Source organism: Pelodiscus sinensis, chromosome 2 (genome assembly GCF_052426305.1).
Source record: "Pelodiscus sinensis isolate ZL-2025 chromosome 2, ASM5242630v1, whole genome shotgun sequence".
Lineage (NCBI taxonomy): Eukaryota > Metazoa > Chordata > Testudines > Trionychidae > Pelodiscus > Pelodiscus sinensis.
The window spans coordinates 199,137,509-199,165,262 of record NC_143053.1 but is presented as its reverse complement, the minus strand read 5'-3'; the positions used below and the strand labels follow the sequence as shown (position 1 = coordinate 199,165,262).

General features: G+C 41.4%; 4 protein-coding genes across 7 annotated transcripts in view; all 4 read right to left on the bottom strand.

Moving 5' to 3' along the window:
* Positions 1-27,754, bottom strand: part of HOXA3 (homeobox A3) — an 85,586-nt gene that overhangs the window by 43,956 nt on the left and 13,876 nt on the right. Inside the window, exon 1 of one of the 3 annotated variants that reach the window (XM_089776650.1) lies at positions 26,821-26,957. The exons of the other annotated variants lie outside the window; for them this stretch is intronic. The gene's annotated coding sequence lies outside the window, so the exon portion shown is untranslated. Of the gene's footprint in view, positions 1-26,820; positions 26,958-27,754 lie in introns of those variants that run through there. 3 annotated transcript variants of the gene reach the window in all.
* On the bottom strand, positions 4-26,959 carry HOXA7 (homeobox A7). 2 transcript variants are annotated; one of them, XM_075922171.2, is made up of 3 exons: positions 26,821-26,959; positions 2,643-3,227; positions 4-1,718 (listed from the first exon to the last, which is right to left on the bottom strand). In XM_075922171.2, exons 2-3 carry the CDS (start codon positions 3,016-3,018, stop codon positions 1,435-1,437), a joined length of 660 nt encoding a protein of 219 aa, XP_075778286.1. In that variant the 5' UTR covers positions 3,019-3,227; positions 26,821-26,959; the 3' UTR covers positions 4-1,434. The 2 variants fall into 2 exon arrangements, with proteins under 2 accessions (XP_075778286.1, XP_089632779.1); XM_089776653.1 differs by lacking the exon at positions 26,821-26,959 and adding an exon at positions 4,274-4,484.
* Positions 9,456-16,706, bottom strand: HOXA9 (homeobox A9). Its single transcript, XM_025179086.3, has 2 exons — positions 11,184-16,706; positions 9,456-10,378 (listed from the first exon to the last, which is right to left on the bottom strand). Exons 1-2 carry the CDS (start codon positions 11,734-11,736, stop codon positions 10,140-10,142), a joined length of 792 nt encoding a protein of 263 aa, XP_025034871.2. The 5' UTR covers positions 11,737-16,706; the 3' UTR covers positions 9,456-10,139.
* Positions 17,354-23,197, bottom strand: HOXA10 (homeobox A10). Its single transcript, XM_025179107.3, has 2 exons — positions 19,966-23,197; positions 17,354-18,800 (listed from the first exon to the last, which is right to left on the bottom strand). Exons 1-2 carry the CDS (start codon positions 20,780-20,782, stop codon positions 18,526-18,528), a joined length of 1,092 nt encoding a protein of 363 aa, XP_025034892.1. The 5' UTR covers positions 20,783-23,197; the 3' UTR covers positions 17,354-18,525.

Sequence of the window (27,754 nt, the reverse complement as noted above, 5' to 3'; positions counted from 1 at the left end):
ATATTTATTTTCTGTGTAACATAAAACACATTTATTGTGGGAGATATTTGAACACGGTATCACTTCCAAAGAGAGTGAACATACATTTTTGTCCTCCACTGCCAATACTTACACGGTATATTCAAATGTTCACAATGAACACATCGAAACACATTGTAACGTACAATTTATGAATAAACTTTAGCCAAACCTCCATGAAGGATTTATACAGAAATCTTAACAAGACATCATGCTACCAAGATACCAATTTAATTACAGACTTCTCAGTTTATGACGTGATCTTACAAATGATTTCAAGACAATATCAATGACAAAAAAATCGTTTAAATATACAGTATTTGCTATTGTAGGAAAAATCACGGTATTACATATTAACACATTCCGAAATCAGGACAAAAAGATTTTTGAGAGGCGCTAACATAGTCGTCTTAATTCAGTTTTTAAAGAAACAGTTTCCGCTATTTTAAGTAGGATGAGCTTAGAAAACAAACCGGCCTGTAACAGTGTACTTCAAAAGGTAGAAGCCAACAGAAGCTATTAAAGCGCTTTGTACAATATTAGCATGTGTTTTCTTCTCCACTCGGAATAGTAAAGGACTGAGAAGAAAGATATACTGCAGCATATGGTTTTCATTTATAATTGCTTTGGAATAAATATATTATTTTTCAATTTAAATATATTTAGCATTTTCGGTACCAAATTATATACCAAAGCTATTGATGCGTACTTTTTAAAGGACTACACTTACGTTACTAAAAGCATTCTACAATTCACATTAGTATGTTATTTTCTTTTGATTAATAAAATACAGTATAGCGTAGAAGATAGGTAGGCGGAACAAGAAATAGGTAGTCTGGAAGATAGGTAGTACAAATAATTGCAGGATGTAGTGGTTTCTGTTTCATTATTTTTTGCAGGGTTTTTTTTTTCCACTTGCTGTTTAATGCTGTCTGTTTGTTTTGACCTATTTAAATAAAAGCAAACAGGAAGTGCAGAACTATTTATTCTAAGTTAGGTAGTTTTTTTACGTGATCCTAATGCACTTTCCCCTGCACAACTGATTGGGACTAATTAAGTCAGGTAGTTACGCTGGAAGTGATTTTTTTTCCTGCATGTGCAAGGAGTAGTTCTCTCTAGCAAATGTTCTCAAACAAAACAGCCTAGGTTTGGGCAAACGAAAATAAGATGACCAGGATGACTTTATGCGAGATTATAATTCGGTAAGGCAGGAAATAGGGGAGCTCTGGGAAGGTGGGGACTGGAAGACAAGTCAAGGGAGGGGACCTTTTCATGTTCTAAAATGCTCGGTTACAAGATGTTCATTAAGGGGAACCGAATACTGAAAATAAAACAGTGAGTCTTTTTTTCAAGAGAGCTTTTACAACTGTCACGTGCATACATAATACTAGAGATTGCTTCATCAAATGGGGGCTTTTACTCGTCTTCTTCCTCCTCTTCCTCCACTTTCTCCACAGACGCTGCTGCTGACGTGTTCTCGTTGGTCGCTGGGGTGCTGGCGCTCTCTTCTTTATGCTCTTTCTTCCATTTCATCCTCCGGTTTTGGAACCAGATTTTGATCTGCCTCTCCGTGAGGCACAGAGCATGGGCGATCTCTATTCTCCGCCGGCGAGTCAGATAGCGGTTGAAGTGGAATTCCTTCTCCAGCTCCAGTGTCTGGTAGCGAGTGTACGTCTGGCGACCCCGCTTCCTATCTGGACCTGAAAGCAGGCAAACAGGCGCAGAAGTTAGCCAGAAACATGACGCTAATCAGTTAAATGGAAAGTTGGTATTTACAAACAGTCATCAAGCAACTGGAGTAAATCCTCTTCCTTTATTCCCTCCCCCCTCCCAACAAAGGCATTTCTCTCGGACAGCCTGCCCGGCTCAAACATGGCAAATTAACTTATCTGGAATAAACCTTTTCTCTCCACTTCGGTGTAAGATCAAAAAAATGTTGCCTTCTAAAGGATGAACGTTACACTCGGCTACGTTTCAACAGCGTCCTCCATGGAGACTTTCGTGGTTCACAAAGGGAAATAAAGCAGGGTCTGGAATATTTGCATGTATTTATTTATTCCAGGCGTTTTTCCCCCCCTCAGACGAGATCCACATCCTAGCAATAGATGCAAGGGCAGAGCCTCACATTTGCTAGATCTTTTTTCCCCCCCTTGTACTTGTATACAAAACCTGATCCCCAGGCAAGACACATGCCACATTTCACAAGGAGCTAGAACACCCCTGCCCCCTCTGAAATTGTCTTTTCTCCCCTCCTCAGAGCCCTTCTTTCCTCTGCCTTTCCCAGTAAATATGATTGTTTGTGCCGTTTGTTGGGGTGGGGGCGGGGAACACTGACCCGTGGGGGCTCACCGAGTACAGAGCCAGCTCTCGATATTTCTCTAGCAAACCGAACAAATAAACTTAATACTAAAATTCCACAGCAAATTGACTTAAATAAATTTACGAGGCTAGAACCCATTAATTGAGCAATAAAAAGTTTTATGATACTCATTTACATACAATGCCACGGGCTTTCTACGCAATGGCGCCTCTGCTATAATTAAAACCATAAAGGCTGTGCTGACAGTAATTTCGGCTACACATTTGCCTGGCTGCCATCGCTTTGCCCTCTCCGTTCCCCATACCTGAAGACCTCATCCAGGGGTATATCCGGAAATTAGCCTCAGCCTGGCTGTGCAGGTTGCTTTCCTCCGCTTTCTCACAGCTGGGTTTGGTTAGATCATTGCAGAGGACGGGAATGTTCTGATCAAAAGAGGAACAATGCAGGTTGTAGGCATCTGAGCCCAGGCTGTATCCGGAAGAGAACGGGTTTTGATATATGGTACTGTTCACATTGTACAAGCCAGGCATGGAGGAGGTGAAAGCACTAGCCCCTGGTCCATAGCCGCTTCTCTGAGAGTTGGTTGCAAAGGAGCAAGAAGTAGGCTCTGCATTTTGGAAAAGAGAAGCCCCCGTCGTATATTTGCTAAAAAGAGCGTTCACATAATACGAAGAACTCATAATTTTGACCTGTGATTTGTTGTCCGGTAGGCTTCCGTGTCGGTTTTACGAGGTAGCGTGATATATGATAACATTACACCCCCAGATTTACACCAAACCCCATTTTCTTTTGGACTGAGCTGCCTCCAGCACGTGACCAGTCATATGACCCCATCCTCCAATCTCCTCCTGCATCACAGGTGGTATAGATCAGGGTGTCTCACAATGTCCTATAATGGAAGGGGAAGAGGATCAAATATATGTCTAACAAATTAAAGACAAGAGGGCTTTTGGTTAAGGGAGCCACATGGTAGATGATATTTTATAAGATCCCTATAAAGTAGAGTAAGTAAATAAACAGAGATTTATTTGGTTCTGTGATTAAACTTAAGCCGTATGTTGTGCGATGCAGATCTCCCTATTCCAGAGCTGTATTGCTTTAGAAAAGCTAGGTATGGCTAGGCACATATTTCTTCCTGTCTCCGTTATTTTTTGTTTTTTTTTCTTTCTGTTTTTTTAAGTCCAAGTCGCGATCGAATAGCATCTGACTACTTCATAATATTCGTAGGCGCTTCTCTCCCCCCAACCCCAATTTAATCAAAGTTACAATGCTCAACTGATCAATATTTAGTGTTTGGGGGAAAATATCCTGTGTCCGCAGTAAACTGAAACCATGTGTCTCTCTCTTGTTTCACATACACACACAGAAGTTAAAATAATTCTGTTACTCACGCATGTTGTATTTTTCTGCCGTAGTGAAACAAGTATATATTACGTTCCCTAATTTGCTAACAGATTTACTGAGATATTGATATATTACATTCCGCTAATCGCTTTCGGCTAGATGAATCAGGATGGGGCTGCAACAGAGTACGCTTTTAACTCTTTTGCAAACCAGTGTCTCTCAGAGGTGGGAGCGAGCGATGGCTAACAATTCTGAAAGAATATTGCTAGTGATATTGATGACATGCATACATTACCGAACCTTGCGTGGGGACCTTAGTCCATATCTTCCGATTTCAAAGGTGAATTAATATGTCGCCCACGCTTTTTATAAATAATACTCGGTTGCTAAATCTGTAATGTCGCGATTGCATTCCTGACGGATTCCCTCCGTCTAATAGCAAAATAATTCCTCTTTCCCCCTTCCCTTGAAACCAAGAGGACACCTCTCGTCTGAACACCTTTTAAAAACTGGTAAGTCCTGGAATCAGACATGTAGGGCTTCAGATCGTAGGTCACTGTTTAACGCCTTCTTTACCTTCAATGTACATACCTTACTATCCGAAGGAGACAGCAACATTACATTTAAGTCACGGGTAACGTTCCTCATTTTCTACACACTCCACTTTCCAACAATAAGAAGACTTTCCATTGAGGATGCTGCACCGTACCCTTCCTTTAAACGGATCATAAAATGGGTTTCCTTCTCTCAGACAGGGAGTCCTGGTAAAGACAGCTTTTACTGCCCTGCTATATTGCACATCATAAACTGGAAGAGGCACAATGGAATTGCCCCGGAAATTCTCCTTTAAATTATAGAGTTTAATGCCCTGTGTACAAAGAACTTCTCACTAGTTAAAATTGTTCTTGGCGATATTTCGCACGGACCCTAGAGTTCAGGTTTTGAAAGCCTGGGGGGAGGGGGGAGAAGGAAAGAACTCTTGAGGGCTGCTCCCGTGCGAATATTGCAACGATTCCATATGGGGTCGGAGAGAAACAAGTGAAATTGACTACAGCGAAGACATGTAGGTATTTGTGTTTAGTAGCATGCAAATGTTGTGACTACGTTTAGCTGTTTGCCAGCAGCTACATATGTACAAACGTGTATTATTCGCAACCTAAAGCCAGCATCAGAGCAAACAGCTTCCTTATTTCATAAATATTACTCAGTGTTACAGTTAGTTACAAAAAAACCCCCACAAGAATCACAATCTCAACAGAAACGCTTCCTGAGAAGAAATAAAGGCCCAAGAAATTAAACGAATGCAAAGCAACCAAGAAGACTACTCCGAAGATCAAAGAGGCTGAATTAGACTGCATTACACCAATAAATTGCTCCTCTGGTGACAACATACCAAGATGCAAGAAGAAAGAAACAGTAAACATAACCAATGTCTAGACTTGGGTATTGATAATGCAAGACAGGATTTTATAGACGAGTCTTAAAGAGCACGTTTAAGTGTGTCTTGCTTCTTAAAAGGTATTTTTAAATAATCAGGATATTAAAAGCCACCTTTGATTATTGTCCTTTCATCTTTCTAATGTTACATCTTGTAAACAATATTAATATTTCAGACGAATTTCGCACTGAGTAAGGGACCAGGAGTCCCAGGAAAGTGTTTTTCCAGGAAATTCCTGGAGTCCCAGGAAAGAATTTTTTCCCCGCACCTATTCGACAAAAGCCTCCTTCAAATACTACCTCTGACATAGACTTTGAAACATGTCAGTCTGCTGCACTCTATACAGCACGGGGTAAGGTGTTAGTATATTTCTCAAATTGCAACTTTCCAATGTAATGAATTATTACAAGACAAAAAGACAAAAATAATGGACAAGTAAAATGCAAGCGTTCGGCTATCACAATATGCTTCTATGTGTTAAAGAGACCTTAGGTCGCCCCCCCCTTTTTTTGCACTATTAAAAAGCTGGACTGTGTACTATGCTCGCTGTGCCCAGAATGGGAAAGGTGCTGACAAAAAGATTCGCAGGAGCGACCTGGGAGCGCTGCATAGTTATTGCTTGCGTGTTAGGCAATATTTTGATGTAACTGGGACCTCGGGCACTACTTTGTTGTTTCTAAATATCCAACATGACAGTGGAACAGACCGTGCCAAATGACTATACTTGAAATACAGAAGCACGAATTAAGTAATCAAATCACCATTTTAAAATAAGAACGTGCGCTGACATCCGATGTGAATTCCTTTACTAGAAACCCGAGAAAATAATGATTCGATTTCCGTTATTTTTTTATACTAAAAACGATGCGGAGAAAAAATGATATAACCCTCACATCCCTTGCTGATTCTGAAAAATGGTTTCAAGAAATTGTCTTTAATTTAAAGAAACGACAAAACGTTTAAAAATACTGAAGTGAGGCGTCTACTAAGGCGCTGTTCTTTTTCTTGTGTTTCGTTAAAATGAAGGATACAACGCTAATATTTTTACCCTATTTTATGGGGGCCCTTTTTAATTTTTCTTTCGGGGAGTTTTCCTCTCATTTTGTCGAGTGATTCGAGGGAAAAAAATAAAGTAATTCTGCTGAACTGCGCCCTTAAAGCAGTGGGCGAGAAACAAGGCAGCCGACAAAACTAAAACGGATAAATATTTTTTACAATGAAGCCAAGGCATAGAAATAAGAGGCACGGAGACGCTAAGAATGAATTTGTAGAGGCATCTTAAGCCTTCAGCGCATCAGACTGTTCTCATGTGGAGAATATAATTAAACGGGTCCCACAGCGCTGTAATTGCTAAGAACCCAAGCACTGTTTCCTCTGTATCAGAGGCAGATGCTGAAAAAATTCCAGTTGCCGGTAAATAATTTTCAAATTAAAATTTGCAACCTTGTCGTATCTTTAGTGCACGCGGTTATGTCCTATGTTCAGTGAGATTAATTCCATTCGGCAATGAGTTGATTCTTTGTTCGTTTCTCGTACAAAGCCCACATCTTGTGAATTCACATTATGGACTTTTTCATTATGGACTTATGAAAAACACCACCGCCCTCCCCAGAACTTGAAATGACATTAGACTCAGGAGGTTAATGCCCTTCAAAGACCCACTTCTCCAAAATATTAACGTCCTCATGAGCCCAGAATGAAATCAGAATACTTTGCTTGCACATTATGGGTTAATGATAAAGTATCCAATACTTGTAGGGAAAAAATGAAACGTGAAAAGGAAATTGAATAGTGTACCACGGCGTCATCGGTTAACTCTTTAGAAATGCTTTGATAATCAAAAATGAATAATCTGATACAATCGGAGACTTTGAAACTTTACCTTCTCAATTACTGCATTAGCAAGTCTAATACTAACTATATCATTTTTCAATGATGCCTCATTCATAAAAAGTCCAGAGTAAGAACTGTTGACCTTGGATAACATCAGATCAGTTGTTTCAAATCCAGTTATTCTCCTATAAAGTCGACATTTTAGGAGCTTTCAAGTCATCTTGCAGCCTGCTTCATGGCGGGTTTGTAAATGTTTTCATGGAATCATACTGCCATCTGCTGTTCTATTTGGGACATTGCAAATAATAACTGATACAGGAGCATTTCAGTTTGCTAACAGTTTACGCCTCCGACAACGAAGACTTCAATACTCGCTAGGCGCAGCAAAGGAGAAGCAATTATACAAACTCTTCCAGTCGCAAAGACATTAAAGATAAACGTTCGCCTTCGAGCTCGGATTTAAGAAGAGGAAGGCTAATAAAAGGTAGCTATTTCCGCACACCCGCTTTATCTAAAGCAGCCAGACAAAACAAATGAAAAGGCTTTTGTAGAAAATCTTAATTGTGGCTGGACAGTTGTAAACTCATTAAGAGCCGAATTCCAGACAGTTTGCAGACCCGTCATTTATTACACACTCGTAATGCTGATTCTTTGAAGTTTCCTCTGTCTGCAACAACAGAGGGCGTCCCAACATCCCAAAACACTAGAACAGGGATCAATTAGGGTCTTTTATTTCTGTGTGTATATGTGTGCACCAGAACTATTTCCCTTTTACTAATTATAACACATCAAAACTTACCATCGAGTTCTTTAAAAAAGAAGAAGAATTGAGGTTGAAGGATTTCCCTTCCGCCGTTTTGCACATCTGCAAGCTTCTTGGAACTCCTTAAATTTTGTCTTTAACCCTGCAGCGTTTTACACCCCATAAACGGTTACAGCAGTCATTTTCTTTTATTGCACTGTATGGCTCTGAATTTTCCTAGCAACATCTTCTGCCAAGACTTGTGACTATCCATGTTCTGGCGACTTTTTGCCTTAAATACACTCTCCCAGCGTTTGTTCTACATATTTACAAATATGGTTTGCTCGTCTCTTGAGCAGACGCGTGTTCTGGATCGTATTTGGGGGGATTCCTTCGCGGAGCGGTAAGATGTCGGCCTAAAACAGGGATACCTTTAGCTGGCTCACGATCCTGGCTATTTGGTTTTGTTGTTCATCTGGGGAGGGAGGAGGGAATAACTTTCACCCGAAATATAAATTCATTCCGCCTTCTTTAAGGCACTTCGTTGTTCTGAACTAGCCCGTGGAGAGGCACACCTCAGTTGGACTAAAACAACGAGCAAAGTTAACTTCATAAATGATCATTCACAATTCTTGTCTGCAAACTTTTACCCTGTGAGAGAGTAAAATGCAGTGTGCTGATTTTACGTGTCATAACTCACGTCCGAGGTATATGTGCAGATGCAAATAAAGGGCAAGAAAAATAACTGATGGCAAAACTTCTTACATGACATATTTTGTATGTTACATTATATATGGAAGGGGATTTAAAATTAATAAATTGGCAAAGCAAGCCTTTCTCAAACCTTTTGCAGCCATTTTATCTACGTCCAATTTATAGTGAGGTAATTTACTGTGCAAGCTCAAATAAAGATATTTAATCTATTTACATTGTTGTCCCTCTAACTAGTCTTGACCATTTCCGTCTTGTTCTTTTTAAAACAAATTATTAAAATGCCCTAACTCCAAAGCATGCACCTCATAATATCTTAAAAGGATTGGATTATATTATTGTATCCGGGTGTTTTATGTGCTCTCTAGGTTGAACAAAGCGAGTTAGTACATATTATTATACAGGTTTTGCACTCATATATCTGCACATGTAACCTGCATCAAAGAAATACCTATTCGCACGACAGTTGTCTATTCATGCAGTTGGTATATTGGGTTATAAAGATGAGCGCCTTCTTAATAATCTTCAAACATCACAAAATATAAAAGAATCAATATATTTTATTTGGCAAAAAGTTAAATATCATTTCAACACAACAATTTGGTCAGTAGGCCATGAGGTAACTATTGCAAAATATACAGTGTATGTTCTGCATAAACATAACTTCCCAGATTTTTATACTCGATACAAATCTACACTAACCAAACGTAGCTTTTTATAGTGTATAATTTATTATCAATAAAATTAAACTTCATTACAATAAGCTTCAAATTATTTGATTAAAATTAAAACGTAAACCATAGGTAGTTACCCTTTTCACATATACGTATAGCTCCGAAAATCTGATAACTGCTTACTGGTGCAAAAACAATATTTAAGCTAGTTTGATTATTTACTTTTACCTTAGTATATAGATTATCTATACAGCTGACAAAGACAGTACTATATATATCACCTTTTCATATTAACATGACCTGCTTCGTAATAGTTTGAGTTTTTGAGATCCATAATAATTAGCTAACCTGCAGATTTGTATTACTTTTGTTTGATAAGTGTCTGTGTATGTGTATATATATATTATATATTATATATATAATATATATATATATATGGGATAGGTAGATATGTATTACAATCAAAGGTTAACTGTCTAGTTATACAGAAAAAGACTTATTACACTACAGAGCTATACTCTATGCAACTTTTATAATAAACAACCTGAGTTCCAATTGAATTCTAGCTTACACAATCACATCTGGTACAGCACCCAAGCACATAAGTTGAGTCACAAACATAATTACCACAATAAAACACAGTCTTCAAGTATTACAGCAGACCTCTCTCTGCCGCGCAAAGGGCAAATAAAATTAGCTACATAGTCTAAACTCTACAGTCCGTAAATAGTTGTGCATTACGAAAAGGTAGTTTTTTTGTTTTGTTTTTGTTTCTTTGAAAGTGAAGGAACAGGTAGATTTATACAAGCCCCCAAACAGCCTTTCGCCTAATGCCCCCTTTTTCTTTCCTATTACAAAATTAACAGTATTACGGTACCGCCTCAGTAGCACTGTAACAGACCGACTTCTCGTTGCTACTGTTACAAGGTACATAAACGATCAGAATTCGCCAGGACAACAAAATGAGGCCTGGGCACAGCCGCACTGTGTGATGGGGGTTGGAGGAGGGAGAAAGGGAGGATTTTTTTTTTAAAAAAAAGAGTAACCTGTGTGTCCTCATTATTCATCCTTTGCTCGGTCCTTGTTGATTTTCTTCATTTTCATCCTCCTGTTCTGAAACCAGATTTTCACTTGTCTCTCCGTTAAATTAAGCAGTCGCGCCACTTCATATCTACGGTCCCTAGTGAGATACATATTGAACAAAAACTCCTTTTCCAGTTCCAGCGTTTGGTGCTTGGTGTACGGACACCGCTTTTTCCGAGTGGATCTTGCGTGCAGCCAGTTCGCAGCTGGATTATCTACGAGGAAAGAGAAGGAGAAGTTCAGGGGAGGGAGGAAGCCACGTCGCGCCACCAGAGTTTGGTGCCCTGGCTCCGGGAGCGAAGGTAGCCTGATATGAGGGTTTACGACATTCCTTTCATTTCAGCAGACATCCAGGATGGCTAGGCACAATGGCATCAAAATACAGACACATGGAGAGGTCACAGAGAACCGCACGCGGCAATAGCCCTGCCCCCGCCTCCTCTCGCCTCGATATTGTGTATAGATTGGGATTTTAAAATAGCCCGTCCCTCCTCCGCGCAGCCCGAGCAGGACGAGTGGGCTTACACTGTCACCGGGCCAAACGGTTCAGGTTTTAATCCTGACCTTCTCCCGTGTCCCCACCCGGAGGCTTCCAGGAGAGGGCGAGTCACTGCCCAGCTGGCTCAATTAAAGCCCGGATTGCTTAGGCGCCTGATTTGCATGCGCCTTATTTTGAGCGCTACCGCGGAGCCGATTGTTCCGTGGGAGCCCAAAGCGTGGGAGCGGGACAGGGTAGAAGGTGTCTGCTGCTCACTCGTACAGGAACCACCCTGCGCTGCTTTTGGCAGCAGACTCGTGACAGCAGAGCCCAGGCGCAATCGGGGGCTCCCAAAAGTGCGCGCCCAAGGAAACCCCGTCTGGCCGGGCGAGGCGGGTTGACTCCCAGGCGCAGGGTTCACACACGCACGGTCCCCTGCCAGCTCTCCCTCCCCGCCGAGCACTGACATCGACCAACCGGCCAGACTGAGCCCCCGGCTTGCGGGGAGCCCGGCAGTCCGTCCCCCTCCCAGTTGCACTTACTTGGATCAATCTGTGGCTTTTCTCCGCTCGCCTCATTCTCTCCATTGTGCTCAGAGAAGGCACCTTCGCTGGCCGGCTTATCCCTGTCGGCCGGAGGAGACCCGCAGGCGTAATCAGACAGAGACAAGGTGTGAGTGTCAAACGTGGGGCAGTCCCCCCTTCTGGCCGGCAGCGGTTCAGGTTTAATGCCGTAATGCCTGCTGGAAGGTAACCCCGGGAAAGACAATGAGCCCGGCACAGGCTCCAGCCACGACCGCATGTACCTGCCGTCAGGCGCTGCCATTGGTGCCTGGTGATGCACATAGGGATGGTACACAGTGGGCACGTTGTTGGCGCTCGGAGGGTGCACGGGGTTCCAGGAGGTGCTAAAGACGGGCGTTTTCGACTGAAAACTGCACGGGGTGAATTCAGGGTGCTCGCCCAGGGCGGGCTGTCTGGTTGGCGGTGCCAGCGGAGCAGAGGCATATCTGGACTGCACCAGGTCGTCACTCTCGTGAATTATGAACGAGTCCACATAATAATTGCTGAGCGTCCCTGAAGTCGACATTGCCATTCAAATACACCCACCCCCGAGCGGGACCTGCTGAAATTATGAAACTGCAGATTTCATGTAACAACTTGGTCCTTGCAAGAAGTACAGTCACCTAATAAGTTGAAGGCTGCCTGTCAGCCCATTGGTCGCCGGAGTCACATGGCAGGGGAGCAGAACAATAAAGTATAAATCACTCCGCAGGCTATTAATGGGTCAGTGTTTTCCAGTCATAATTTTTATAGCAAAGCCATATGTTTTTATGCAAAGGGATAGTTGAGTTATACGATAAAGTTTGTTTTAATTGTGGCCAACTGAGATTAAAAGATCAGATTTTGTATTATTACCCTTTTTAAGCGGACTATTTTATATCATAATTAATCATCCCATCAGTGGTTCGTGTTTCCAGCAAAAACCTTGCGATCGGAGACCTTCACATAAAATTATACAATAATTGAAGTAATAAAAAAGCAAAATAGCAGTTGCGGTATACTGTATTTAAATCTATATTTATTGTATTTCATAAGGAGTTATTGTTTCAGGAGCCACGGGCACGTTATTAAGTCAGCAACTATGAGCATATTCATTTGCATCGCTGTGTTTCACAGCCGTAAAAATTTACGAGTGCTTGGAAAGGTTAAATTATCCTATTGTGTTTAGTTTGGGAACTAACTGTAAATAATACTGTTCCGTTTAGTTCAGAGCTAACTGGAGCTGGCAAGGAAGAGGCAAATTCATCATAGTCTGTTACCGAAACTGATCTGGAGAAGAGTTCCTTCCCACCCAGACCGGGGGAAAAATATAGAAATATTTTAAATCGATATTTAAATTTTTCATTTTTAGAGTCACCGGCTAGCCTTGGAACTGGACGTTTTCTGAACCACAGCTGCTTTTCACGTGGAAAGACAACAAACTCCACTTCGAAATCCCGAAGGCACCAGACTCAAACACACAACAGGAATCTCCTAAAATTCATTTAACCAGATGCAGAAGAATTAGTCGTAGCATGTGAATCATGCTCGGGATACCGTGTTCCTGATTTACCGGGTTTCGAGGCTGTCTTTTCATTGAAGGTGTAAAAAGGGAATGAGAACGAATATGCACGCCCGGAACATTGTCAATGACATTGTATTAACCCGCCTCAGACACACACACACGCGCGCACACACACACACACACACACAAATTATCACAGGAGAAGCATAATTCAAGCGAGTGAAGTAAAACCGACCTTCACAGAACAGATCCCGGGATTGATTTCTCGACCAAATTGTTTGATTCAATTTGAGTTGTTTGAATCTATTTCCACGTTTACGTCTGTTTGCACAGAAGTGTTTTTAGACCTGCCTTCCTGAGATGTAGCTAATATTATATCCCGAACGGATCTAAACCAGAACACGAGAGGGGAGGGGGGAAGGAGTGTTTATCAAGACGATTAATTCTTAAATATGCACCAAAACAGCAGGGGGAAAAGCACTCTCTTCTGCATCGCCGAAAGGCACCCTGCTTCTCAGTTGTACAGTAAAAAAGGGCACTGGCATCACGTTGTATCACATTCTGATTAATCAAATTTATGTGCAGAGCGAGTTATTTGCTGGCACGTTCTTTGACTTCTGTGCTTTCACTACAGCATCCAAACTAAGCGGAGGGTTACAGTCCTATACAAAAAAAAAAAGTGATTCGGCGCCCAGATCAAGTCCAGTGTTATGAATTAAACTAAAGGCTGGAAAAAAATGAGACTATGGCAATGGGTTTAATTATTGTCTCCGGCGTATGTTGTGTGCTGCTTATCGCCGGTTGTTGTAAGGAAAACTGGCCAGTGGGAGGGAGAAACATTTCTGTAAACTGCTTTTGGAAAAAAAAATTGTTCAGCATAGAGACCAGCAAACGGAAGAGCAACTGCGTAATAATTAAATTCATGTGTGAATATTCTGCATGCAAAAATATGTTTCTCATTAGTTTTATATCGCTAGTCGGACTCTCTCGCGCTCTCCATGTTCTCTTCAAGCTTTTCCAATAATTTCATCAGAAATCTTCCAGAGATGTAATTTTAGCAACAGCTTTAATCCTGATTTCAAATCACAAGATCCACATGAAACTATTATTAGTACATTACAATCAGAACAACTTTTTAAAAACGCCATAAAAAGCAGACCAGGCGAACGGCTGTCCTCTATTTTCCAACAATTTTGTAATGCAAATAAAGTTCTATGTACTTATTATAGAGGTTTGGGGGTTGGTTTTTGGTTTTTTTGGTCAAACTTGCACTGACATACCCGCAATAGAAAAACAAGTGTATGTCTACTACCGAAGGACGGAACTCCACGTCATGTGTATTTATTATTGAGTCAACTGGGGTGAAATGTGATGGCAGAACTTCCTTTTTCCATTAAGAAAAATAATCTCAACTCCAGGAGTCCTGTGTGTTTGTTGTGTTAGACTTTGGGTTCTGAAACTGCAGACTGTTTCAGTTTTGGTTACTCACACATACATAGATAGCGAGAATTTAAAAGAATACGGCTAAGTCTTAAACACCCATATGTAGTCCTAAAAATGTTCTTTGCAGGATTAAAGGAGTATGAGAAGATGCAAAGACACCCAGAGTTAAAATAATAATAAACAAATAACGCTATATCACGCAGATTTCTGATTAACACACTCAAGTATGTTCTCCTTCCTTTTTTCCCTTTTATAGAGCGTTCTTCCGTAATAAATTACAAATACCGATAATTTAACTGTTGAAATTATTAATTTAATATAGTTTGCTTCACTAATAATTTAAACAATAGGAAGTGTAATTACGTAAATAATCAACGCCAGGAAAAATTAATATAAAATTGACATGGTATCTAGGGATATTTAGAAAAGAAGCATTTTTATCTGTAGCAATTTAAAAATGGTTCTATCCCCCATGCCTGTATAATCGGAGCAGTAAAGCTGAAATTTAGCTAAGATTTTAAACCCAGTGTTATAGAAAGGATAGAGCAATTTTTAACTGAAGGCTAAGAGTAAATGCAATTTATTTACAAATACGCTATAAAGACTATATATGGGATTTTGGAATTTGGATATGTAGTCTTTAGGAATTTTCGGACTTTATTGAATGGGAATAGCCTCTTAAATAACTGATTGCCATTGAAAGTAACCAGATTCAGAAAATGTGAAATGGAAATTGATATAGAAATTGGAATACGTGAATATGAAAGTAGTATTATCCATTAACAATTTTAAATAAAGTAGAAGCAAACCGATGAAAGTGCACTGTAAATAGATAGATATATAGATAGATATTCCGGTCATACATACAGTGTACGTACAGACATGTGCACTCGGAGTCATGTGTCTGCAATTTAAAGGTATGACAGTCTTCCTAAATGCGTTCCTTCATAGGAGACTAACTATAACACATCTAACTAATTCGTGGAAATCCGGTCTCCAAACATTTTTTATTCGCCGTAGCCTATTTGAGTCCTGGGAAGTTTAAAGACGAATGATCAAAAAAGGATATTTCATGTTCAAATGCTTCCCAAGCCCTCGCAGCCAGCAGAAACCTCGCTCGTTTACGTTGAGGCTCAATTGCCCTGCCAGGGCTAGGCTCTCAACAAGGGCTGCGGGCTATGTCTGTCTGCTCTGGGCACGCATACGGCAGCCGGGAGCCCCTGCACAAGGCCCAGTGAGGTCGCTGTTGCTCATCCAGCCTCAAAGGACTGGCGGCGCCTGGCCACACTGTAATAATGATCGTAACCGAGGCCTTGCGAGCTGCAGGGAAATGGGGCTTAGCCGATTTTAAATCGCTTCTGGCTACCCGTTCCCCAACCTTTGTGGACACAGGGAGGAGCAGGATTACATTTTAGGCTGGGAGGGACTCGGAAACATACAACAGGGAGTGGGGAAGAAAATAATAAAGTGACTTAATGACCCTAAAAGATCCTCCCAAAAATGAGACTCCGTCTGTGCTCTTGCTGCCATCGCTACCCATGTGTGTGCCAACTCTGTCAGTGCCGGATTTATGCACAAACCAAGTAAACTACAATTTAGGCCCTGGCATTATGAGGGCCCTCTAAATACAACATTTTTTAAAAAAATCACTCATTTTTAATAACATCCTCGCCTATGTACCGTATCTATGCAAATATCACGTTATTATTTCAATTTTCATTGCCCTTTCTATTTCAATAATACATATTTGTTGGTAAGGCCTCTTAAACTTGACATCGTTTAGGACCTCAGCATGTCTTCATCCGGCCCTGCTCGGGGTGACCGAGTGTATGACTATTGCCACGCAATTCAACTTTGTCAGGCATCAAAACAATCCAGCCCAAACCCCAGAAGGATGCTGAGCAGGATGCAAAGCGCACCTGACCTTGAATGGAGACTAGAGGGTGTATTTCAAGAATCCCAGAAGCAAGCAGGCTTACTCCGGAGCTAGCTAACCTTGGAAGCGCTCCCCAAGCTTTTCGCCCGTGTAGGCCGTGTTTAGGTGGGGAGGGAATGAAGCCTTCGTTGCAGATAGGGAACAATGGCATTGGGACTTGACGCCTACGGGGAGCTCCGGCTGTAAGATTTCTTCGGGAGCGCGCCAACTCGCACTGTTAGCCCCGGGGACGATTTTAACTGAAGTAATCAAGGCAGTTTCGTGCTGCAGAGAGAAAGGTGGAGCCCCAACAACATGAAACTACCTAAACCACTGACCAGTTCTCAGCGCTCTAATTATCGCGCTCCCCAGAGCCGTGGTCCTTACGCAAGGGTCCCGCTATAAACATAAAAAACCAGAAATGTGACCAAAACATTTCAGCGCCCCTCGTTCGCCCATCAACCAGCGACCGGTCACCGACTCCAAGCCATGGGTTCCAGCTTTTAAAGGGGGTATCGCTTATGAGTTTTCCTTTTAATTCTCCATGCACATGGAAAAGTGAAGAAAAGCCGTGCGCGGTAATGGTACATCATAAAAAACTAAAGACTCGCCATAAGCTTGGGTTGAGTCCATTTCCTCCCTCCAACCTCCCGCCTCCCCCCCCCCCCTCCTCCGCCGAAAGAAAGAATTAGCTGCAGCCCTTCTTCGGACCCTATATTTTGTTTTCCCCTAGTGCAAACCTCTGTAATGCTTAAACATGCAGCGATGCAAGAGAAAACACGTATCAAATAAGCTGGCAACATGCAAGCAGGTAGCAAAGCAGAAGCTACTGATACTAGAACCTGTTTCATAAGAACCAGACCTCAATACCCTCATTTACATGTGCTCACCTTTATGATTTTCTCCTGAGCCATCTGCTATAGCTAGATTTCTCCCCGTCCTTTCGTCAAAGACGTCAGCATATTTCAAGGTGTAATATTTTTTTAAATCAATACACTACTCTCAAGAAATAGTAATTTGCTTCCTCTGTCTATGCAGCTCCTCACTCAACTGAAACCACTCGTCCAAGACAGCAACAATCCAGATATACTAGCAAGTCATAAAACTGAACAAAAGCCGACAAACCTTACTGCACCATTGCTATATGGCCCAGACAAATTACGACCGTCTAGGTAATATTTAAATAGATTCCTAAAGTAATTGCAGGGTGTTTAGGCAACTATTCCTGTTGTAAAAGTTCTTGAAGACATAAAGTAGAACCTGAGGATAAACAGCCACAAAAAGAGGTAAAATTAAAAGGATTCATTCCACGTCTTTTATTCTTCTAGGAGAACATAAACATCGTCTTTTCACGCACAGCAGCATTACAATATTAATTTATTCCGATTTAAGGTAAGTACTAGATAGAGCTAGAACTAACATTTATAATAATGATAGAATGCATTTGCTTAAACCAGTATCGCCATTTTTTATAATAATAGACATTTATACATATCTGTATTTATATTTCTCCCCTTCTTTTTTTGCACCTACACGTTTGACCTTTTTAATGCATGTAATTTCACAGTATAAAGGGATAGGCGGACATACGCTCCCTCGCTCTCTGGCTCAGCAAGTCCTTCTGCTGTTCAGTATGGAGACTTCTCTATGAACTTAGCTAGTAAAGGGGACTATTTTGTCTCTCAAGACAGGGGGGGAATTGTGTGCTTGTCATGCGTTACCAGCGGTAACGTCATTCCGAGACAAAAATCCACTAATTCCACATATTTAAGCAAAATTACATTATGGTCAATATCTACAACCAGAAAGAGTGGGTGGAATTCAGAGGTAAGTGTAATAATTTAGTCCATAATCAACACGCGATCTTTTATATTCTTAAAGAGAAGAGGTCTCATTTTCCTGGCCAATTTTAAAGCTTCTGATATGAAATGCTCTGTGAAAGGAAAAGAAAAAGAAAACCGGAGCCGAACACCAGTTCCCCTGAAGCCCTTTTTAAAAAACATGCCTGCATTTAATTATTGGAACTCCTGCCATTTGGGGGGTAAAAAAGTTGAACTCCCACTAAATAGAACTATGGCAAGGTTTCAATCATTCATTATTAAGCTGCACAGTCCACATCTTTCTATTATCATTTAAAATTGCAATGCGCCTTTTACCGGGGTTGCTTACTTTTTGGAGAGGAACAAAACCACACACATATATTTGCAGCTCTGGAAATACTATGTCTCTGTTTCAAGGTTAAGGAAACAAATAACTTCAAGGCAATGGTAATGGAACAAGGGCGGCACACATATGGAATTTTATGCATCATTGTGGCTCCCCCTCCCAGAAATAGCTATAAAGAAGTTATGGACATACTGCGAATGTATAAAAATCCTTAATCCATACAGGTGCAGATTACTAAAGCCTAGGAAAATGATACTGGCTCTTTAAACCATAAAAATGTGTTTATAGGTTTATCAAGAAAAATTAAAGTTGGCTGTGAGCTCCCGGATTCTATTCTCTCGGTTCATTTTCTTCAGTTTCATTCTGCGGTTCTGAAACCAGATTTTAACTTGTCTGTCTGTTAGGTGGACTGTTCGGCTGATCTCTAGGCGACGCTCACGAGTCAGGTACATATTGAATAGAAACTCCTTTTCCAGCTCGAGAGTTTGGTGCTTGGTATAGGGGCATCGTTTCTTTCTGCCACTTTTTGCGGTTAGCCAGTTTGCTGCATTTTCTCCTTTTGAATTGCCTAGTTTTAAGAAAGTAAAAAAGGGACGTTACCAGATGACACGAGGCAAAGGGATTCCTCAAGTCGCCCCTCTGCTCACAGGTCTAAGTGAGGGTTTCCTTGTGGGTAGCGGGGGTTGCTTTAAAAAAAATCTAGACTCCAAAAAGCCCAGGGAGATCATTAAAAAGGAAGCTCTGTGTTTGTATTTTCCTAATGAAAAAAAAAAGTTGGCTCCTACAGTGATAGAGATGCATCAGTGGTCGGTTAATTTAATGGAAGTGGCATTTGAAATGGCTTCCCCCGCCCAACCTCTGTAGTACAGTTTAGTCTATTCTTGATTTTTTTCCCCAAACTGCTTCGGCAAAAAACCGCGGATTTAAACTTTATCAGCGAGTTTTGCAGCTGGAAGACAAAAGGAGCTCCTTCTCCTTGTTGTCCGTCTAACTAGAAAGCTTCTGCCTAGTTTGAAAAAGGAACTAAAGTCCGTGGTAGGTGTTCGCTGCTATTATTTCGGTATTGATTTGTTACTAGGGTGGGCGATGGGTTTTGTTCCCCTCCTCCCTTTTTTGGTTGTTTATAATAGAGGAACTTGATTATATCTTTAAAAAAAATCAATTGTAAAATGATCAGCAACTTAAAAGTCTGGCAATATCTCCCACGAGGGTTTTATTTTTGCATACGGGATCGCCCTAATAAATAATAACAGCCCTGTTATCTGCTGGAGACACTGAGGAATATTCGTGGAGCATTCATCAGGCTCATTTGATAGCAGTTCATAGAAAGCCCATTTCAACGCGTCAGTTATTTTGAAAAGCATTCTGCATCGTAAAACAGAACTTACCCCGTTAATAGGTTTATTTATTGGCACTGCCGCTTGCTTATTTTGGATGCTTTACAAACATCTCTGTTATCTCTTAGGCACCCCTCACATCAACGGGGAAGATTGATCTCTTGGTTTCTCTATACGTCTCAACCGCATGCAGGTTTAGCTTGGCCCAGAGCGGAGGCTTTCGCATTTAAACTATAGGCTGGACATTAATTTTTACTACATCCCCACGCCCAAATATTACACAGTTCAGGAGGTCAGGGTGAGCGGCAGCGCTTCCTGCCAGCGCTGGAGGCTGCACGAGCGCTCCTTGCCATTTGCGGGACGGTTCTCAGCCCGGGCTGCCTTTGCTTTGCTTACCTATGGGGTCTTTCTCAGGAGAGGGCTTGCTGCTGTCTGACGGAGCTGGGGAGAGCTCTTCTGCGGTCGAAGACGAAGCTTGGGCGTCTTCCTCCCTCTGGGAGACGCACGCCAAGGTGTTGGGGGAAGCCTCCTCGGTCTCCTTCCTCCCCGCGTCTGTCGGAACTGGCGGCAACGCTGGAGCCGCCTCAAAGCGACCTTGGGGCTGCGGTGGGAACTGGGGCGCAGCCGCTGGCCCAGCTGCGTAGCTCTTGGAAGTGCCATAGGCTTGAGACAAGCGGAAGTAGCCCGGGACAGGAACCCCACTAGCGTTGCTCATGGGACAGACCTCAGCGCTTAGCCTCGGGAAAGGAGACAGCTCGGTGGCCGCTGCCCCCTTAGCACATTTGTCTGAGTCATAGAGGCAGTAAGAGGTCTCCTCTTTAATGGTTTGAGCAAAGGAGCAGGAGGTGGCCTGCTGGCTTTCAGGCTCTTCCAGGCGACAGGACCTGGGGGGCTCTAGCCAGACCTCCATCCCTGACACGTAGGGATGCGAAGAGGGGACCATGCTTGGCGCGGCACCTTCATTGCGTTTGCTCAAAACTGGGAAGAGCCCGCAGCTTTGCAGCCCATAGGACAAGTCGGACGCCTGTGGCAAGAAGACACTACTGTTGGGATAGTAGCCGCCGCCTCCTCCGCCTCCGCCTCCGCCTCCTTCCCCTCTGCCCGAGCTGATCAAGGAGTCTACCAAAAAAGAGTTTGCAGCCGGGCTCTCGGAGCATGACATTGTTGTGGAATAATTGGGCGAAGGCAGCCGATAGCCCTTTCTGGCTGACATTTCTTGTGCAAAACATGCTGAATATGATTAGAGATACCCCCGCGCCACGGCGAATGCTTGCAGCCAATGGAAACCCAAGCCCGGCCAGCAACCCCTCCCAGTTTGGTTTCGTATGCACAGAGCTGCTCTGAGGTCGACCTCTGTATTTAGAATATAGATGTATATTAATGTGCAATATCTACTTCCAGCCATACGCACCCCTCTAGCTACCCACCTCCCTAGCTATAGGGAGAGGCAGGGAATGCTATAAGTGTGTGCGGAGACAGAATTGCACACTCGAAAGTAAACAGTTCCCTACCTTATTTTAGTGTTAGCATACCTTATAGTCCTCTACTATCACATTCACGGCTACAAAGTGGCAGAGCAGTCTGAAATCTATGATTACCTAAAACGAAGCGATATATAAATGGACCTTTTATGATCATTTATTTTCCTACTGTTGAGCTTTCCGGAAATCAGGCGTGTTTGCTTCATTTGCACAGCATGTGTTTATGATGATATCAATAAAGTCAGGAATCCCCTGTTTCTACGGCTAGGGTCTGTGACTTTTTATTTGTTGGCCCACTTTTTAAAAAAGTGTTATTATTTATCACGCACCACTTGAGGGTATAAAGGATTCTAGCTTTTCTAATCCTTTTTTTTTAAATAGCTATTTCCAGAATAGCATCACTACCAAAGGTGAATCAGTGTAAACTAGTCTGAAATTTCCTGGCGAGAAACAGTGGTTGGCTAAAAAGAATCAATGAATAACTAATGCATGCGATTGTGGGAGGAATGATACTGGGATTGCATCTTCTAATACTGCAGTTCACCTTGGAATCCCTCTCCCCCCTCTCCATTTAGTTAACATACCAAATGGAAAGACAGCAGTCACAGAAAGAATCCAACTGTAACCGGTTAAAATGGATTCCTGCCCGCCTTATTGATCCAAGTGTTTGTACGCTGGTAATTAGATATTACAGTTTCTCATTTGGACCATTCACTGTGAATCTTTTAAAATGTACCGACCATTTCATCAGAAAGACACTCAGAAAAATGACCCGGCTATATGAACCCGCGCTGTCCAGTCAATATGTAATTGTAGCGGAGCCGGGAAGCAGAAAGCAGACAGACACGCAGACAGCGCCTTAGACAGACATTGTAATGAAAGAGCCGGTTGATGGGTCACTTCCATCACCTCTCCATTTATGCTATTCTAAAATCATGCAGCTGGCTAGGAGAAACGACCCGCTTTTGCGCCCGGTCTGTGGCTGCGTGGGGTTTTTCAGGATCCTTTGAAAGCATCCGGTGACAAATTCTCGCGCAGCACATGGGTTGAAAGCGCCAAGCGGATCCAGCCAGATCCTAGAAGCAAAGGATCGGCTGTCTCGGCTGTCTCGGCTCCCAGATGAGTACAAATAGCCGCTTGGAAAATAAATATTGCTCATTAAATCTCCGTGCTCGCCTCATTCTGGCATCCGGCTCTTGCATAAAGCCAGCCGTGACCAATAGGAGTGCCAAGGAAACAGTTAAAGCGGTCACTTGGCTTCCTTTCTGACCACGCTTTGACTGTGCCGGGCAGGCGCTCAGCCATACACTCCTGCAGCGCATACCCTTGGCGTTCAAAGGCTCCAGGAGAACGTTACAAGAATAACAGTGTCAATTGCACTCTGTCCATTTCCCCTCGATCTATTGATCTGTGCAGCCTCACGTGGTTTAATATTTTAGCGTTCGCCTGCAACGAGGAAATTCCTCCTCACATTTTGACATTCCCCTGGACAAGTTATTCTGAAACGCACAGAAAACAGCGGGACGCACATGTTAGTTTCCCTGGGCAAATTAAACTGAAGGGGCCCTCCCAAGGTTCCTTCCCTGTCAGCTGGAAACGCTGCGAGCTGGTAGAGGCTGTTACAACTTTGCAGCGCCCATAAAATCTTTATGGAAACGCTGCTTATTTTTCAAATGTTATCTAATGAGCATTATACTATTGCTTACAGACGACTGCCAAGTAGGACGTAATGGTCGAATGCAGTAATCTGGGGATATCAAGCAGCCTATGGGAACCCTCTATTTCTTACCCTTTCCTCCTGTAATGCTGTGTCTATTTCCCAAACTTGACTTACTCCACAATGTGTTAATGTGTGATAGACAAACCCTTATCAGATTCCTATGAGGGCCATATCACTGCTAACAAAATTAATACCATATAAGGAACCAGTTTATTGGCTAGTATACAGGAAGGTTATTATCAATAGGCTTAACGTTATAAATGCGGATCTAAATACGATCAAATGTGACCCTAAGTTCGACGTTCAAAATATATTTCTGTACGGAAATCGGGAATAACATTTACACCGGGGAAGTCTGCTCTTGCGGCATGTTTGTTTTGTATTTGTCAAATTAAATAGAAATGGATTGCAAATCTCAAAACCATATTAATAGAAGGATAACGCTTGAAATCCTTCCAAATGTTTTTTTTTAGTTTTTTTAAAGTAACCAGCTATCTTTTAATATTATAATTATCTTTCAAATAAAACAGGATAATAGGAAAAGTATGCCAAATCCTTGTCAGACTAAATAAAATTATTATAAAAATTGTACAAAGAATTGCTTTGCAAATGCTAAAGCGAAGAAACCGGGGAGCAGAAATACAGGACACAGACTAATCAAAGAGGGAAAACATGCTTTAAACCAACTCTTTCTTTTAGCCTTTGTAGCAAAAGATCTGCTACAGAGAGATTGGTTTTCAGCATTAGTAAGACTGAATACCTTAACGCAAAGGATAGTTATTCAATCAAGTATAACTTGCAACAGGAAACAGAAATATATGCACTGTATTGTTTTGTTTATAGTAATGAACAGAGTTGCTTTGATGGTCAAAGCACTTAGCTTAGATCATGAACTCAACTCGGCTGTGTATTATCTGTGCTTTCTTTAATCGCTAACAAGGCCTAGGCAAATAGTAACTAACATCATCAAACCCAGTGAAGTAAAACTAATAATGTTCACTTGATTCTTAACTATAAAAGATAATGGTCAATTTTGAATAAACTGAACTAATTTGGCATGCAACGTGTGTAGCTACTACATTTTAAACACTTAACAAAGTGGCTCTTGAAGATTAACCCCGACTTTAAAGAAATTTCAAATAATAGTGTGAATTCCAGGGCGCGATAAATATTTTTTTAAAATTCTGCTTATAGCAAAATCATCTGGAGGTTACATAAAAACAAACAAGTGCAGTTTGATAAGCATCAAAGCAAGTAAAAGTGTTATTTAGTGGAGGTTCTAAATTAATGGCATACGGAGACAAAACGATCAAAATAATATGTTATTAATTGCAGAAAAGTGGAATGGGTATATTAATAGAGCCGTTAAATTCTTTGATTAGTTGAATTAAAAATTAAAAACTGAAAGAAATAAATGCAAAACGACAGCTCACCCCCACGCCATCTCTGGTTCGAAATTTTAAAATACACCAATCAAAATACTGATTCATCTCTTTTTTATTTCCTACACAAATCAAAACGGGCAACATAGTTAATCAGCTGATGATATTTTGTATGATAATTACAATATGCTTTTGTTTCTGACGTGGGCAAATTGCTATATGCTAAAACGGAAATCCGCCTGAAGTTTCTCATGAGCTTGTGTGTAAGCTGCTTATATGAGCATATAGAAGTAGATTACATTATATAAATCTCAACAAACTAATGCAGTCAGTGAATACTTATTTAATATGAGAACTGTCAGTTGTCAGGCCCGTGTATGTGTGCCAGATTTACTTTTCTTTCTGGATTTGATCCAAAGTAGGCGGCTTTCAATCCGGAGGGTTAGAAACCGTGGGTATGCCGGGAAAGGTGATAAATGACTAACTCGCTATTTTTTATCTTTACTAGAAATGGCTTCACGCTATAAAGGACAAAAGGAACATTGGGATGCTTTAGCAGGTTATCCCTTTTGAAATTTAGGTCGCAATTTAAATTGTATCCCATCTGTCTGAAGGCCTTCAGTCTTCGGAATGTATTTTATATTTTGCGCGCAGTTTTGCTAATTTTGATTAGTACTCTGTTGTGCATATTACTCTGATGAGCCCTTTCCGAAGAATAGCTCTCTACGATTACTATCCAGTATAACAAATGACACCAGAACTATTTCTAAAGGATTGACCTAGTCACCAACAGTCGCAAGAACGCTGCCTTCTAAATGCTATCTTACACCTACAGAGCCCTTAGTGCGGTACAGATCTGTCCATGTAGAATTAGACTAGATAGTAACGTTACACATTCCAGGCTATATAGCTGTTCATGTTTTGGGACTCCCTTTTCTTTAAATACAGTTTTGCTGTAAAGTATAAATATTCCTTTTCGTGGTGGACGCCCCTTGATAGATAGCTACATAGATATTGCCCTCAAGTTGCAATTTTAGACCATTAAATGAAAAGGGTGTGACAAAATATTATGAAATACCTCCTCTTGGTAGAGGAAGTGGTACCACTAGCACACGAAATAGAGCAGTGCTCATGAATAGCTAAGGCAAAGTAAACACTGAGCTTCTTTTTAGATTTCCTCTAAAACACGCTATCCCCAAACCATGTGAAATAATAAACAGTTATTGTAAGAAGCAAACTTGTTTTTTTATATATTGTCCTATGACGAATACCATCAGTAAACAATTTGTAACCAGAGGGCGCTTTAACTACTGTTGGGGTCGCCTTGATTTATTCATCTGGGTACTGAATGGGGGAAGGGAACAACAAGGAAAATATTTTATCAAATATGCAGAGCCGATTCTGATTGGTGCAGAACGGAACTTCCTAAAAGGGCTTTTCGGGATTGCACTCCGCTTTATTTTGATTTTTGTTCTAAGAATTGGAACCTATGCGAGGAAGTTTAAGGAAAAGATAACAATTATTTTATCTGGAATGTAGTTATCTTTGCTTAACACAGAGATTCTTATAATGGTCTAAAATACAGTTCATCGTGATTGCATGTGGGTCTTTAACAATTCACTCAGCATTTCTCGAAACACGTTATAAATAATCTTGTGCAAAATATTGCAGACCGGTTTCATTAGTCTCTTTCGGCGGTTGCATAGTATCATAATCAAGTAGCCACGTTTAAACCAGAGGTATGTACATCAGATATTTAAAAGCAAAATATACTGTAGTACCAGGTGTATTAAAATACGGTTCTAAGCTAGATAATTGACACAGCCACACATTTTTTTCAAATGCAGACTTAATAAAGAAGGGTGGAACTGGAGAGACAGAAAAGTAACCAAAAGTAGCTGCTAAATTACGCGCTCGAGACCCTTTGAGAAGGCCTAGACTTTAGAGACTACATCCCAACTTGAGTCTTTGAAAATGGGAATGTTTGACCTAATTTCACCTGCAACAGCGTTCTGTCTGCGAGAGACAAATAATGAACATTTTAAAGTTAGTCTTATCCAACACGGGCTTAATACGCAGTCAAATATTTCACTGCTTGTGCAAGCGACTTTAATTGTATGTTTACCAACATCTATTTACAGTTGCAAGAGAAGAGTAAAGGTTGCAAACAAATATTGTCCTAGCCATTCCATTAACATTTTGACCAAGAAGCAAACCAAAGTTCCAGTCCACTAAGAACATCAAAATTACCTGTCATTTTCAGCGTATGTTAGCAGAGCGCTCTTTGACTGAAGTCCCCTAGTGTTCTACACATAAATGTCAAGTTTCATTATTTTTCCAGTGCACTGATTTTTTTATAATTGGAGGAAATCTCCAAGATTCTCTGAATAAAAAATTCCCCATCACCTGGATTTTTCCGTACTGTTGGCCAAAACTTTATTAAGTTCAAAAAACTTAGCTAAAAATTAGAAAGTCTCTTACGTTTTCTTTCATGTCTTAAGTTGAATCACGAAGGTTTTGGAAATGTTTTCCTCCCTAGAATTCTCCTCCTCAAAATGCTTAATTGAAACAAAAACAAAGAAGGCTCCGCGCAAACTTTCCCAGCACTACTTTGATAACAGCCTAGTCCACTTCCATTTCTGTACTCAGGGCAGAGCTAAGCACTTACCTTCATGCATTTTCTAAACCACAATCAATGGGGAGCACATTTTGCAGGAATGCCTTTCGGAATGTTTCACTTGAGGGAACCAGCAAGCCAGCCACTGAAGCGACCTTTGCCAACCGTAACACAGAAAGTGAAATAATTTAACTTGCTGCCGCTAGACTGTAAAGTGAACAAAGGCCAAGCTTTTATTTTCCAGGGGTTCTCTTCTCCTGCTGCGGCATTGACATTGATCTGAAGAACGCCATCTTGTGGCAATCGAGCTCTTGAGGCACAGAGACTGACTCACAACTTCAAATTCACTGGTCTCATAAAAGGATGCTAGAGAATGAGGCCGGACAAGTGCTATTCAGCTCTCATTTCTAGATCTCAGGGATTGCTTGCTGCAGGAGTGCTGCTTAGCTGATAGCAGGGCATTCCATGTATGCAAATGAACAAGTCATGGACACTTTTTATGACCACATTGTCGCGGCAACACAGAGGATGTGTTTTTATTGGGTTAGGAAATCAAACCCCAACCAGAGAAACTCCAACTGCCGCCAGGGCTAGCCATGAATGCCAGTTAATGTTTAACCAGGAAAGGAAGCTACTTGCTAAACACTCACTGCCCATTCATCTATTTATGTTTGTCTCTTCCTCTTTCTCTCTCTGTTTGTGTACTTGTACAACCATCTATGTATCCATCTCTTTTAAAACTTGCGTTCCAGTGGAACATGAGGGAGAAACAAACAAATAAACAATCTCCCATTTTCTCGGTTTTTCTGGGGGGGGGGAGCCCAAACATTTCTTTGGACGAGACGCTGTCTGACTGGGTGGGGGTTGTGAACCAGAGGTCCAGAGGCATTTAGCCCTTCACCTCAAGGTTATGGGTGATGTCCAAAGCAATACAGAAGTTCAAAGCCAGTAAACAAGTCAAAAACAGTATGTACTTTCTTTTCCT

What these genes read in the sequence shown, in the direction of transcription:
- HOXA7 (XM_075922171.2), bottom strand. Translation starts at nt 3,018, where the DNA reads ATGAGTTCTTCGTATTATGTGAACGCTCTTTTTAGCAAATATACGACG. An exon ending in CCCCTGGATGAGGTCTTCAG is followed by an intron (nt 1,719 to 2,642) that starts GTATGGGGAACG and finishes GCCTGCTTTCAG; the next exon opens with GTCCAGATAGGAAGCGGGGT.
- HOXA9 (XM_025179086.3), bottom strand. Translation starts at nt 11,736, where the DNA reads ATGGCAATGTCGACTTCAGGGACGCTCAGCAATTATTATGTGGACTCG. An exon ending in AAAGCCACAGATTGATCCAA is followed by an intron (nt 10,379 to 11,183) that starts GTAAGTGCAACT and finishes CTTTCCTCGTAG; the next exon opens with ATAATCCAGCTGCGAACTGG.
- HOXA10 (XM_025179107.3), bottom strand. Translation starts at nt 20,782, where the DNA reads ATGTCAGCCAGAAAGGGCTATCGGCTGCCTTCGCCCAATTATTCCACA. An exon ending in TCCTGAGAAAGACCCCATAG is followed by an intron (nt 18,801 to 19,965) that starts GTAAGCAAAGCA and finishes TCTTAAAACTAG; the next exon opens with GCAATTCAAAAGGAGAAAAT.